The 14,871-nt window shown below is 38.8% G+C and overlaps 1 protein-coding gene across 6 annotated transcripts in view; it reads left to right on the forward strand.

The window, feature by feature from the left end:
- The window catches only part of PTGR2 (prostaglandin reductase 2), a 35,100-nt gene that overhangs the window by 12,201 nt on the left and 8,028 nt on the right, over positions 1-14,871 (forward strand). For 4 of the 6 annotated variants that reach the window (XM_025869688.2, XM_073895542.1, XM_025869687.2 and 1 more), the window contains 6 exons: positions 4,799-4,990; positions 7,784-7,954; positions 8,739-8,948; positions 9,861-9,982; positions 11,244-11,331; positions 13,058-13,097. In XM_025869688.2, coding sequence (XP_025725473.1) covers positions 4,799-4,990; positions 7,784-7,954; positions 8,739-8,948; positions 9,861-9,982; positions 11,244-11,331; positions 13,058-13,097 — 823 coding nt within the window. Of the gene's footprint in view, positions 1-4,798; positions 4,991-7,783; positions 7,955-8,738; positions 8,949-9,860; positions 9,983-11,243; positions 11,332-13,041; positions 13,098-14,871 lie in introns of those variants that run through there. The other 2 variants (XM_073895540.1, XM_025869689.2) reach the window with 2 other exon arrangements.

The following is a 14,871-nucleotide window of genomic DNA, read 5'->3' on the forward strand; positions in this document are numbered from 1 at the left end:
TTTCTATTCAGACTTCCCTCTGAGAGTCTTACAAGTGAGAGAAATTTATGACCCAAAGATTTTAGGAGAGATGATGAAACAACTAAGATTGTGACATGAATTGAATTCATGACTTCCACTTCTAAATACCCTCAACCTCAAAACAACAAAAACAGAAAACCTCTTTTTCCTCTAGGGAAGTATATAGCTCCTCCATCCACTCATTTCATGCTATAAAGCACTGAGTTTTTCTTGAGAATTTTGTCTCTTCGTTCTCTTTAGTCATTCTGTCAGTCAACCTCAGGTCCTGCAGATCCTACTTCTAAGTACATCTCAGTTCAGTACAGTTCTTCATAAACTCCAAGGACATCTACCTAGTCTGAATGACCATTGTTTCCTCTCCCAATGGGGTATCCTTGCATACACTCTTTGCCCCCTTAGATGGTCTTCAAACCGCAGCCAGAAAGATATTTTTACAAAGCAACTGATCATGTCACCTTTGTCTTTAATGGCTTTCCTTTAATCTTGAGATAAAGACTAACGTTCTGGACATGGTCTAAGGTGCTACATAGTCTGTTGCAAATGGCAAGATTTTGGTTTTTTTGATGGCTGCATAATACTCCGTTATATATACACGTGTGTGTGTATATATATATACACATATATATATATATCACATCACATCGTGGATGGAACTAGAGGATATTATGCTAAGTGAAATAAGTCAGTCAGAGAAAGACATGTATCATATGATCTCACTAATAGGAGGAATTCTTTTTTTTTTATTTTTTAGTTTTTTTTTTTAAAGATTTTATTTATTTGAGAGAGAAAGAGAGAGCATGAGAGGGAAGAGGGTCAGAGGGAGAAGCAGACTCCCCGCCGAGCAGGGAGCCTGATGTGGGACTCGATCCCGGGGCTCCAGGATCATGACCTGAGCCGAAGGCAGTTGCTTAACCAACTGAGCCACCCAGGCGCCCAATAGGAGGAATTCTTAATCTCAGGAAGCAAACTGATGGTTGCTGGAGTGGTGGGGGGTGGGAGGGATGGGGTGGCTGGATGATAGACATTGGGGAGGGTATGTGCTATGGTGAGCGCTGTGAATTGTGTAAGACTGATGAATCACAGACTTGTACCTCTGAAACAAATAATACATTATATGTTAAAAAAAAAGATGGAAGGGAAAAATGAAGGGAGATATCGGAGGGGGAGACGAACCATGAGAGACTATGGACTCTGAGAAACAAACTGAGGGTTCTGGGGGGGGTGGGGGGGGACCGGTTAGCCTGGTGATGGGTATTAAGGAGGGCACGTTCTGCATGGAGCACTGGGTGTTATACGCAAACAATGAATCATGGAACACTATCAAAAACTAATGATGTAATGTATGGTGATTAACATAATAAAATTAAAAAAAATAAATCAAAATAGCCTAATGAAATGTTAGGTCAGTTGTTAACAAGATCTACCATAACACTGTACTCACAGAATAAATAAATACTTGCTGATGAAAAAAAAAAGATGCTACATAGTCTGGTCCCTCTTTGCCTGCCCAGCCTTACCATACCCTACTTTACTTCTTCCCCTTGTACTCTGGCCACACCAGGCCTCTTATTGTGTGTAACACACCAGTGGCCCTTTTTGCTCAAGCCTTATATTAGCCCTGTTTTTCCTTTTCTGTATTTTTTAATGCTTTCCTATCTTAGGGGTCTTCCTAATCCTGGAGAGACTGCCCCTACCAGCATATTTTTATTTATTTATTTATTAAAAGATTTTATTTATTTATTTGACAGAGGGAGACACAGCGAGAGAGGGAACACAAGCAGGGGGAGCGGGAGAAGCAGGCTTCCTGCGGAGCAGGGAGCCCTGATGTGGGCCTCCATCCCAGGACCCTGGGATCATGACCTGAGCCGAAGGCAGACGCTTAACCACTGAGCCACCCAGGCGCCCCAGCATATTTTTAGAGATAACAAACATCTTGCCTGGAACATATCAACCACCTTCATTTAACTCTCACACACCAACCCAGTATTTTCTGTACCCCAGATCACCAAAGGCCCAGGTGCCAGACAACTAGGGACCACCCCTATAAGCCAGAGCCCACGGAAATTATTCAAACTATCTAATCCTAAACTTACTCAAGTTTGCCTACCCTGTCTTGCCCATTTCTTCCCCCTGAAACCACAGTAAAGACTCTGGGCCATGCTCTCCTGTTGCTGCTTTTTCTTCCTGACTAACTCTGGTGCTTCCCTGTGTGGCCCTGTGTTACCACACAGGGCTCCTCCTCTTGGGAATTGTAAGTAATAAACCCTTCCTTCAAGGCAGTTGTCTCTGTCCGTTGTTTTACTATACCTGACTAAAAACCCCGAGTAAAAATTAAAACAGGCCTTCATACATGCTGTCCCTCTGTCTTCCTCCCACTACTCTGCCATCATGTGGCGAACTCCTGTTACTTCCTCAAAGCCTGCATGAAAAGGACTTGCTTTGGTAAATTACCTTGATCCCTCAGACTAGTCCTTTCTCTGTTACATTTTCTCAAAACAGGACCTTGATCTATAGCATTTATCCCAGTTGTAATGAAGAATTATCTGTGTAGTTATCAGATGTCTGTCTTCCCTAATAAAGAGTAAACTTGTGGAGACAGAGGTCTTATTTATCACTATATTTCCAGTCACTAGCATGGTGTTTAGTAATTAAAGGAAGGAGAAAAGAAAATCACTTTGGTTGCTTTTACTAGACATTGTTCTTGAAAAAATAATATATCCAAATTCATAACTGATTTTATTATTTTTTTTTCAAATTTCCAAATCCATTTATTAGTTCTTATTCTTACTGTGCTGACAGCTGGCATCATTACTTCCTGCCCTTATTAAGCAAGATCAAAATTAATTTTAATCACCATGTGTACACAGTATTTTACATGGTTGTATTTAATGTATATATACTACTTTGACTTGATATTTAAGTGACTTCATGTACATACTTTCATATGAAAAACCAGTCCAAATATCATTATTTTGGTGGTTATATAATATCCTATTGTGTTGACATCATTTGCTTACCCATGGAGAATTACTTGTTCCTGTTTTTTCTGTTAGCCTTGTTTAAGAGTCAGGTCCTTGGGGGGCACCTGGCAGGCCCAGTCAGTAGAGCATGTGACTCTTGATGTTGCGGTTGTTAGTTCGAGCCCCACACTGGGTGTAGAGATTACTTTAAAAAATAAAAATAAATTACCTTAAAAAAGAAGAGAAAGAGGGTCAAGTCCTTGGTCTGGCAGTATTCAGTGGCTGTTGCAATTGCTTTCTAAGAATACTTGGGAAGGGCACGCTAGCAGAAGTGTATTGTCATAGAAGCTTCTGCCTCAATTCCCTGTTTGGTCCTTTTCCCTGGTGAAAACTATACCACATGGGGCCCCTTAATCAAGTAGCCTTCTATCTTTTCTATCTCCTGGACCACACTGTGGGCCTCTACATCTTGGCCTTCATGAGTGGGCAAGAGTGAGCCACAGAGAAGAAGAAAGCCTTGATTGCTTCCCAGAGATATCTTTAGCTCTAGTCCTGTGGAAAGGTGTGGTGCCATTGTGATATTTTGTTTTCATAGAATAAAGAGAACATCCACCTGAGGTTAGGGGGTATGATGTAATGCTTGGCCTGAAATTGTGGTGAACAGCTGTATAAAAATAGTTTCATTTCTTCTTGAGTGAAATGAAATGAAATGAAATGAAAATACTCATTGAGGAAGCAGAATCGCTAGGCCAATAGAAATGAATAGTATTATGGTCTATATGTTGCCCGTTTGTTTTCTATAAAAAATGTAGTTTTGTAATAGCAACATGTAAGTGTAGGTAATTTGCCACAATCCACTGAAGCCATTGACGCAGTATTTTGTATTATTTTTGCTAGTGTAATGTATTAGTACTTACATTTCTTTAAGTGTTTAAAAATTTTAACAGCTTTAGGGTGCCTGGGTGGCTCAGTTGGTTAAGCAACTGCCTTCGGCTCAGGTCATGATCCTGGAGTCCCAGGATCGAGTCCTGCATCGGGCTCCCTGCTCAGCAGGGAGTCTGCTTCTCCCTCTGATCTTCCTCCCTCTCATGCTCTCTTTGTACCATTCCCTCTCTCTCTCAATAAATAAATAAAAATCTTAAAAAAAAATTTTAACAGCTTTATTGATATATAATTCATCTATCATACAATTTATACATTTAAAGTGTACAGTTAAGGAGCGCCTGGCTGGGTCAGAAGATCATGCAACTTTTGATCCTGGGGTCATGAGTTCAAGCCCCATGATGGGTGTAGAGATTACTAAAAATAAGTAGATAAATAAACTTAAAAAAAATAAAGTGTAGGGGCGCCTGGTTGGCTCAGTTGATTGGGCGACTGCCTTCGGCTCAGGTCATGATCCTGGAGTCCCGGGATTGAGTCCCACATCGGGCTCCCTGCTCGGCGGGGAGTCTGCTTCTCCCTCTGACCCTCCTCCCTCTCATGCTCTCTGTCTCTCATTCTCTCTCTCGCAAATAAATAAAAAAAATCTTAAAAAAATAAAAAATAAAGTGTACAATTCAGCGGTTTTTAGTCTGTTCACAAAGTTGTATACCTTTCGAATTGTACTGCTTTACTGATTAGAGAGGGGATACATCTTTTTCTCAGGATAAAAAAATAACTGAAAGGAAGTTAGAATTTAAGATAAATATGATTTGTTTGACTAAGACTTTATTTAACATTACTGACTATATACCTTTCTTTTAGTCACCAGGTAAATTAATAAACTGGCCAGTATTATCAGGCAGAATTATATTCTAATCAACGTTTTTCTTTTTTAGCGTTGCAGAATGAATGAAGACACTGGTACTGATTATATAAGAGCTTGGCAGTTGTCTCAAGTGGTTGATGGTGGAGGTATTGGGATTGTAGAAGAAAGCAAAAACATAAATTTTACCAAAGGCGATTTTGTGATTTCTTTTAATTGGCCCTGGCAAACCAAGGTTATTCTGGATGGAAAGAGCCTTGAAAAGGTGACGTATAATATACAATATCTGGATTCCCTCCCCCTGTAATTTTTACTTTGTGAATTTGGCATTCAGTTTGTTATCAGGGAAAAATAACAAAAGCGTATATTTTCTTTTAGATAGCTTCCAAAATGTGGAAAACCTTTGTTTCTTTTGCACTGTTGGCCATAACTATATATGACAGTTCTTAAGATTATTAGTGGATGGTGGTGTTTTCTGTGTTTATTTCTCAAATTTTGCATATATAAAATAAAACCTGAATTGTAAGCATCAAAAAATATTTTATGCCAACAACCAGAAGGCCCCTTAGAGTTGTGTGCTTTAAAGTTTCCTGAGAAATTGCCATTTGACTTAAGAAATGCATTTGGTTTGTTCTTGAAATTATTTTTTCTATCAAAGTCCTGAGTTCAGTTTCTGCTATTACTTGAATCATGTGAAATTATCAATATTTGTCTGTTTTGACCTATAAAACCTGGCAGCTTCATGTAATTCAACCTAATATATGTCATCAGGGAAGTTACTTTATGCCTTTGACCCTTTATTTCCTCATCTGCAAGATGAAAATAGTAGCTGTCTCACAAATGAGTGTGGAAATTAGATGCTATGAGAAATATGACTAAGACTTTCTTAAAAGTTTTATAAAATTTTCGTACTTTTTTTGAAGATTTTTTAATTTTTAAAATTTATTTGAGAGAGGGAGAGCACGAGTGGGAGCGGGGGAGGGGCACAGGGAGAGGGAGGGGGAGAAGCAGGCTCCCCACTGAGCAGGGAGCCCCACATGGGGCTCGATCCTAGGACCCTGGGACCATGACCCAAGCTGAAGGTAGACGCTTTACTGACTGAGCCACCCAGGTGCCCTTAGTACTTTTTATTATTACAAATTCTTATCAGTTAAAGGTGACTGTTAAGATACAAATGATAATGTGTCAGATGTTATACAATAATTTTCAACTTAATGGTACTAGTAAAATCTATTTAACTAGAAATTTCTTAGCCAGGAAGTGAAAAAGAAATACGCAGCAGGTTCTGGTTTTCCCTGTCATTGTGCTGTGGTGGGAAATGGAGCAGTTGGGGAGAGCTTAAAAAGCCTTAAAAAGGCTTTAGGCACAGGTATTAGAAATGAGGAAGAGGAATTCAAAAGGGATGGAAAAAGGATATTTGCTACCACAAACATATCTTTCAATGTTTTTATATTGGCTGTACTAATAAATAACTATTACCTACATGAAATGTTTCTGTGTAGACCTTTCTAAGTATTGTTGACTTCAGTATCTCAATTACCTTTATGTACACACTAGATTTAACTGATAGCTGTTTAAGACTGCTGAATACAAACTGCCATTTTATTTATGACAGTTTAAGTACAAATCAAATTAAGAGGGTGAATCTTAATTACTTTTGGTGGTTTATTAAGTTTTTACCAAAATATTCAATTTCTTAAAAAATTATTATGGAATTTTTATGGTAGGGAGTCTTTCCATATCATTTCTCTTGATCCATTTCCTCCTAACTTCACAGATAAGAAAACAGACACAGAGAGAGGGTATGTGCTATGGTGAGTGCTGTTAACTGTGTAAGACTGATGACTCACAGACCTGTACCCCTCAAACACCTAATACATTATATGTTAATAAGAAAAAAAGAAAACAGACACAGAGAATGTAGAAGTATAATTAATTATTGGTAGGGCCTGCTAAACATATAAACATCAATGCTAAATGCTAAAAGATTGAGAGAGCCCTCATTTTATTCTGTAATTAAACTAAAAGAACTTGTATCACACTTTCCTTATATTTTTATGGTACACTTTAATCATCAGTAGGGTTTGAGCTGATTTTTATGGATAAATGTTTACTTTGGAATTGCTCAGATTTTAAAACCTTCCAACTCTGCCTAGTGTTCTCCCCTTAAATATTTCTTCTCTTTTGTATATACTTGGGGCATTGACAAGAAGGAATGGTTAGTGTCTTTCATGTGGGAATTCTTTTTTTTTTTTTTAAAGATTTTATTTATTTATTTGACAGAGAGAGAGAGAGTGCAGGGGGAGCAGCAGAGGGAGAGGGAGAAACAGGCATTCCGCTGAGCAGGGAGCCCGATGCAGGGCTCAGTCCTAGGATCGTGGGATCATGACCTGAGCCGAAGGCAGATGCTTAACCGACTGAGCCATGCAGGCGCCCCTCATGTGGGAATTCTTTAAAGTTTTTGCTTGTTTGTTTTTTAGTATAAAGAGAAGTAATATTCATTTCTTTTTTACTTTGTTGCAAGTAAATTATAGAATTTTAGCAAGACTGAAGAATGGTTCGCTGTTCTAGAAACCATATTGGGTTGTTTATTAGTCTGCTTGGAATGCCATTACAAAATACCATAGACTGGGTGGCTTAAACGACAGAAATTTATTTTCTCACAGTTCTGGAGGCTAAAAGTCTGAGATCTAGGTGCTGGAAAATTTGGTTTGTAGTGAAGCCTCTCTTTCTGGCTTGCAGTTGGCTGCCTTTTTGCTGTGTCCTCATAGGGCATTCAGCCTTTCATTTGTGCACATGCAGAGAAAGAGCTCTGGTGTCTCTTCCTCTTCTCATCAGGAAACAAGTCCTGCTGGATTAGGGCCCCTTCCCTATGACTTTATTTAACCTTAATTATCTCCATAAAGACCCTTTCTCCAAATATAGTTAACATTAAGGGATAGGTCATCAACATAAGAATTTGGGGGTATACAACAGTCCATAACAGGTTGTTTCTACCGTGTTGACTTAAAACAGGAATTCCTAGTATTATTTTTTAAAGTTATATATTTTATTTTAGGTAGACCCACAACTTGTGGATGGGAACCTTTCATACTTTCTTGGAGCTATAGGTATGCCTGGTTTGACTTCTTTGATTGGGATACAGGAAAAAGGTCATATAACTGCTGGATCTAATCAGACAATGGTTGTTAGTGGAGCTGCTGGCGCTTGTGGATCCTTGGCCGGGCAGGTAAAATTTCTGAGAATTATTTGATTTTCTAAAAAAGTGATCATAATCAAATTTCTGGATACATGTATATAATTTAAAATAGAAAATTGAACATATTTATAATGTTATTTTACACATTTCGGGTAGAAATGATGTTATTACGTGCTTAGACTCTCTTCATAACAACATGAAAAACCTAGATTTCTGTATCTTGTTCTCTGTTAACCAAAAATAGACATGGTAAATGCAAGAGCATTGCTTTAATCAATATAAGGAAGAAGCTCAAAGAGTACCTATCTGGAATTCATGAATTAAAAGGCAAACTCATATTTTTGAAAAGAATCTTCAAATAAGAGGGCACTTGCTGGGTTCTAGAAACATAGTCAGGATTATGATAGAATTTTAAAGTAAACTGTTTTATGAATAACAGCCTTTATAGTGTGAAAACCATTGGAACAAAACATTTTATCATAGTAGGGATTTTAGTTCCTCAGAGGCCTGAAAAATATTGAACTGCAAGATAGTGATGTTTTGAGTCTGACTATTCCTTTTATGAAATCAGCTTTAAATTGTGTGATTTTAACATTAAAACTAAGTCTAATATTAGTCAGTCTTCATTTTTTTAGGAGTGACATTGTATCTGGTCTCAATTCTTTTGGCTTCAAATTACTTTAAGCCAACAGCTCTGTAATCAAACCTAATTATGAATACTCTCATATACTTGTAATATCTTGTATGCTTTCACATTTTTACATTTAAATGTGGCAACAGAAAATTGTTTAATTTTTAAAAATTTCCCCCCTAGATTGGCCATTTGATGGGCTGTTCCAGAGTGGTGGGAATTTGTGGAACACAGGAGAAGTGCCTCTTTCTGACCTCAGAACTAGGCTTTGATGCTGCAGTTAATTATAAAAAGGGGAATGTGGCAGAACAGCTCCGTGAATTATGCCCCGCTGGAGTGGATGTTTACTTTGACAATGTTGGTGGTGACATCAGTGATGCAGTGATAAGTCAGGTTGTGTGCCGATTTGTTTGTTACAAATCTGAATACTATGTTTTATTTGATGTGCTATCTTTTTACTTGATACTGAGAAAAAAAACTGTAAAATTCTAGGGTTTATTGTGAGAAATAACGTAATGATCAGTATTGTAATTAGATGATATCGAAAAGCTTGCTGACACCTACTTCCATTTGCTTGCAGATTTGCACATGAGCATCAATTTCATTTCTTCGCTAGCAATATTATATTTTTCACCTGCATTTTATTTTTTGTCAAAAATTAACAGTTGTAGGGGTACCTGGCTGGCTTGGTTGGTCAGGCACGGAACTCTTGATCTCAGGGTTGTGTGTTCTAGCCCCACGCTGGGTGTAGAGATTACTTAAAAATAAAATCTTAAAAAGAAAAAAATACAGTAGTATTGTTCAAATGGTGAAGTTTTGACCCTAATTCCCTATCAGCTAACTCACAGCCATGGCCTCTGACTTTGGGTAGGGAAAGAATTTTCATAGATTACAGGTATTTACATATTTTTATTGACAAGGTTACAAAGTATGAATGTTGGCTGTTAACACTGCATTGTCCTTTACTATATGTAAAATTATTTGCAGTTGAGGTTATTTAAATCCAAGAAACGACTTTACTGCTACTACTGACGGTAGCAACAATAATGGCAACACCAGTGTAATTCTTTTGCACATTGCCGAACTCTCCCTTACCTCTATGTTCCGTTGGAGGGGACTTGTTTCCTCGTTAATTAAAACTCTTCAAAACATAATAAGGTGTAAATCTGCAAAGCAAAATCAGTTAATTGGCACCAGTTGATTAAATATAATAATCAAGGAGGCTTTCATTGAAGCAACCGTAAAATCAGTAAACATAGGTAAGGCATATATTTTAGGGTATAATAATCAATTTTCTCTAAACAGATGAATCAGAACAGCCATATCATCCTGTGTGGTCAAATTTCTCAGTACAACAAAGATGTGCCTTATCCTCCTCCACTACCCCCTGCTGTAGAAGCAATCCAAAAAGAAAGAAACATCACAAGGTATGGTCTACCCTTTCCCCCTTATTACTAGGTTCATGAGTTTAAAGATCATAGATGTATATAAAATGTATGTTCTTCATATATCATTTTTCCTTATTTTTTTTTTTAAAGATTTTTATTTATTTGACAGAGAGAGACAGCGAGAGAGGGAACACAAGCAGGGGGAGTGGGAGAGAGAGAAGAAGGCTTCCCGCGGAGCAGGGAGCCTGATGCGGGGCTCGATCCCAGGACCCTGGGATCATGACCTGAGCCGAAGGCAGACGCTTAACGACTGAGCCACCCAGGCGCCCCAGTTTTCCTTATTTTTAAAAAATATTTATTTATGTATTTCAGAGAGCACTCTTGTGCGCACATGGAGGGGAGGGGCAGAGAGAGAAGGGGGGAGAGAAGCAGACTCCCCGATGAGCTGAGTGTGGAGCACACTGCGGGGCTTGATCTCATGACCCTGAGATGATGACCTGAGCCCAAATCACGAGTCAGACCCTCAACCATCTGAGCCATCCAAGCGCCCCTATAATTTCCTCTTATTAAATAAAACTTGAAAATATACATATTAAGCCAGTTCAATATTTAGGTTTTTGTCAACTAGTGCCCTGGCAGAAAACTTTCTAAAAATGCATCTGTTCTATCAATCTTTTGCAAGCTTTTTTTTCCCCCAAGTGACAGAAACTCAACTCACATTGGCTTAAGTGCAAAGGAAATTTATTGGCTCATGTTTCTGAGAAGTCCGGTATTAGTATTGACTTAGATTTGGCTGGATAAAAGGTTTGCATAGTGGCATCACTACTCAGTTTTTCTCTGCCTCTGGGCCGTGCTTTCTTTTGTGTTGGCTCTGTTCCCTCCCAGGCTCTTTTGCAGCCCAGTGAGAGGATGACTGTCATCCCTTGTCTCATACCAGGTTAGCAACCCAAGCGAAAAGAGGACAGCTCTCTCCTCTCGGTTTTGTTAAGTCCCAAAGCTGATACTTACCGGCTCAGACTGGCCTGGCTTTGGTCACGGATGGGTGAGGAAAGGATACTACCCACAAAGTCAAATCACAGTGCTAATTACCAAACAGAGTTCTGGATGCTGGCCAGACAAAACAATAGAAGTCCACTATACCTTCACCTGTAACTACACCTAAAACTGTATCTGACCAGACTCTGTGATTACGTCCTAATGTTTGAAAGATTAACAGGTATTAGAGTTCTGGAATGATTTGGTTTTGGACTATTTCACCCTCCATAGTCTCTGATCATTATCCTTTTCTTCCCCACTACAGAGAAAGATTTCTGGTGTTGAACCATAAGGACAAATTTGAGTCTGGCATTCTACAGCTGAGTCAGTGGTTTAAAGAAGGGAAGCTAAAGGTAGAACTTGCTTCTGTTGTTTATCAATATCATTTGTCTGCTACTTAATATACTTTTATGTTATTTGAATTTATGATGGCAAACATAACTTCATAATAAAAATTCCTACAAAATTGTACTAAATATTGTAAATTAAGTTTACTCCCAGGTTAGTATAACCTCCTAATTGAGAAACTCTTTCCGGTTAGTACCTTTATCTAAGATTTCATTAACCTTTACTTTTTTTAGACTATATTACAAGATAAATAGGTGTTTTTTCCCGAATTTTAATATTCATTACTTTAACAAATATTTATGGAATGCTACTATGTGTTAGAAGCTGTGCTTTCTCAAAAGTCTTATAAGTACCTCCTGTTACCCCTAACCCTCTACCACCATACATCTTTTGTTCCCTCCCTGATATTCTGATATATCTTGGTTGCTGGCTGGAAATCAAGAGTTATTAATCAGGGCTCTAGAGATTCTGACCTAGGATGTTCTTGAAACTTGCAAATGATAGGCAAAGTTATATGTGTGTGTGCTTATGTTTATGTACTTTGTTTTTTGAAAAGAGATTGTATAGTTTGTGATACTACCAGTTAAGGATCAGACAGTGGGAAAAGAAGATTTTATTTTTTTATTTTTATATTTTTAAAAGATTTATCTATTCTAGAGAGGGAGAGAGAGAGACCGCATGAGCAGTGGAGAGGGGTAAGGAGAGAGGGAGAGAATCTCATGTAGACTCCCCACAGAGCCCAGAGCCCAGAGCCTATAGCCTCATGCCAGACTCAGTCCCACGACCTGAGCTGAAATCGAGTCAGATGCTTGACTGTCACCCAGGCGCCCCAAGAGGATTTTATTTTTAAAAATCATTTCGGGCGCCTGGGTGGCTCATTTGGTTGGGTGACTGCCTTCGGCTTGGGTCATGGTCCCGGAGTCCTGAGATCTGAGTCCCACATCGGGCTCCCTGCTCAGCGGGGGGCCTACTTCTCCCTGACCCTCTCCCCTCTCATGCTGTTTCTCTCTCTCAAATAAATAAATAAAATCTTAAAAAAAAATTATTTCATAGGAAACTTTTCTGTGCTACCTCCATGAAATGAGGAGTATCTATTTTTAGACAAAGTGCTAAAGAGTGTTGCTGCCCTTTGCAAAAATGAAGAATATTACAGTTGACCCTGAGCACCTCAGGGGTTAAAGGTGCTGACATCCTCCCCCTCCATGCAGTTGAAAATCCCGGTATATCTTTTGACTCCCCCAAAACTACTAATAGCCTACTGTTGACCAGGAGCCTTACTGATAACATAAACGGTTGATTTACCACATATTTTGTGTGTTATGTATAATTTATACTGTATGTTTTTTTTTTAAGATTTTACTTATTTATTTGACAGAGATAGCAAGAGAGAAAACACAAGCTTGGGGGAGTTGGAGAGGGAGAAGCAGGTTCCCCACTGGCTTGAAGCCAGGGACCAGGACACTGGGATCATGACCTGAGCGGAAGGCAGATATTTAACTACTGAGCCACCCAGGCGCCCCTATACTGTATTCTTTACGGTAAACTAGAGAAAAGAAAATGTTATTAAGAAAATCACAAGAAGGGAAAATACATATGTAGTACTGTGCCGTGTTTATAAAAAAGATCTGTGTATAAATAGACCTGCACAGTTCAGACCCATGTTGTTCAAGGTCACCTATAAATAGATACACTGACCTAAAGAATACTATATGTAGCTATTTTGATTTCCAGATCAAAGAGACTGTGATAAATGGATTGGAAAACATGGGAGGTAAGATGGACGTCGATTTATTTATTATATGCATGAGCTTGGCATAAATACTCCCTTTTTTCCTTGAATTGTACTTCACTGGTGTTTTTTTTTCTTTTTTTATTTTATTTTATGTAATTAATTAATTTATTTTTTTGTTTTATAATTTATGGCGTATTTTCTAACATTTCTTCTCTCTTTTTTAAATTTTTTATTGTTATGTTAATCACCATATATTACATCATTAGTTTTTGATGTAGTGTTCCATGATTCATTGTTTGTGCATAACACCCAGTGCTCCATGCAGAATGTGCCCTCTTTAATACCCATCACCAGGCTAACCCATCCCCCTGCCCTCCTCCCCTCTAGAACCCTCAGTTTGTTTTTCAGAGTCCATCATCTCTCATGGTTCATCTCCCCCTCTGACTTACTCCCCTTCATTCTTCCCCTCCTGCTATCTTCTTCTTTTGATTTTTTCTTAAAATATGTTGCGTTATTTGTTTCAGAAGTACAGATCTGTGATTCAACAGTCTTGCACAATTCACAGCGCTCACCGTAGCACATACCCTCCCCAATGTCTATCACCCAGCCACCCCATCCCTCCCACCCCCCACCACTCAGCAACACTCAGTTTGTTTCCTGAGATTAAGAATTCCTCATATCAGTGAGGTCATATGATACATGTCTTTCTCTGATTGACTTATTTCACTCAGCATAACACCCTCCAGTTCCATCCACGTCGTTGCAAATGGCAAGATCTCATTCCTTTTGATGGCTGCATAATATTCCATTGTGTATATATACCACATCGTCTTTATCCATTCATCTGTTGATGGACATCTTGGCTCTTTCCACAGTTTGGCTATTGTGGACATTGCTGCTATAAACATTGGGGTGCACGTACCCCTTCGGGTCCCTACATTTGTATCTTTGTGGTAAATACCCAGTAGTGCAATTGCTGGATCGAATGGTAGCTCTAATTTCAACTGTTTGAGGAACCTCCATACTGTTTTCCAGAGTGGCTGCACCAGCTTGCATTCCCACCAACAGTGTAGGAGGGTTCCCCTTTCTCCACATCCCCGCCAACATCTGTCGTTCCCTGACTTGTTAATTTTAGCCATTCTGACGGGTGTGAGGTGGTATCTCATTGAGGTTTTGATTTGGATTTCCCTGATGCCGAGCGATGTTGAGCACTTTTTCATGTGCCTGTTGGCCATTTGGATGTCTTCTTTGGAGAAATGTCTGTTCATGTCTTCTGCCCATTTCTTGATTGGATTATTTGTTCTTTGGGTGTTGAGTTCGATAAGTTCTTTATAGATTTTGGATACTAGCCCTTTATCTGATATGTCGTTTGCAAATATTTTCTCCCATTCTGTCGGTTGTCTTTTGGTTTTGTGGACTGTTTCTTTTGCTGTACAAAAGCTTTTTATCTTGATGAAATCCCAATAGTTCATTTTTGCCCTGGCTTCCCTTGCCTTTGGCGATGTTTCTAGGAAGAAGTTGCTGCGGCTGAGGTTGAAGAGGTTGCTACCTGTGTTCTCCTTTAGGATTTTGATGGACTCCTGTCTCACGTTTAGGTCTTTCAACCATTTGGAGTCTATTTTTGTGTGTGGTGTAAGGAAATGGTCCAGTTTCATTCTTCTGCATGTGGCTGTCCAATTTTCCCAACACCATTTGTTGAAGAGACTGTCTTTTCTCCATTGGACATTCTTTCCTGCTTTGTCAAAGATAAGTTGACCATAGAGTTGAGGGTCCATTTCTGGGCTCTCGAGTCTGTTCCATTGATCTATGTGTC

Source organism: Callorhinus ursinus, unplaced genomic scaffold, assembly GCF_003265705.2.
Source record: "Callorhinus ursinus isolate GAN/ISIS: 27379988/994484 unplaced genomic scaffold, GSC_fseal_2.0 scaffold8, whole genome shotgun sequence".
NCBI lineage: Eukaryota > Metazoa > Chordata > Mammalia > Carnivora > Otariidae > Callorhinus > Callorhinus ursinus.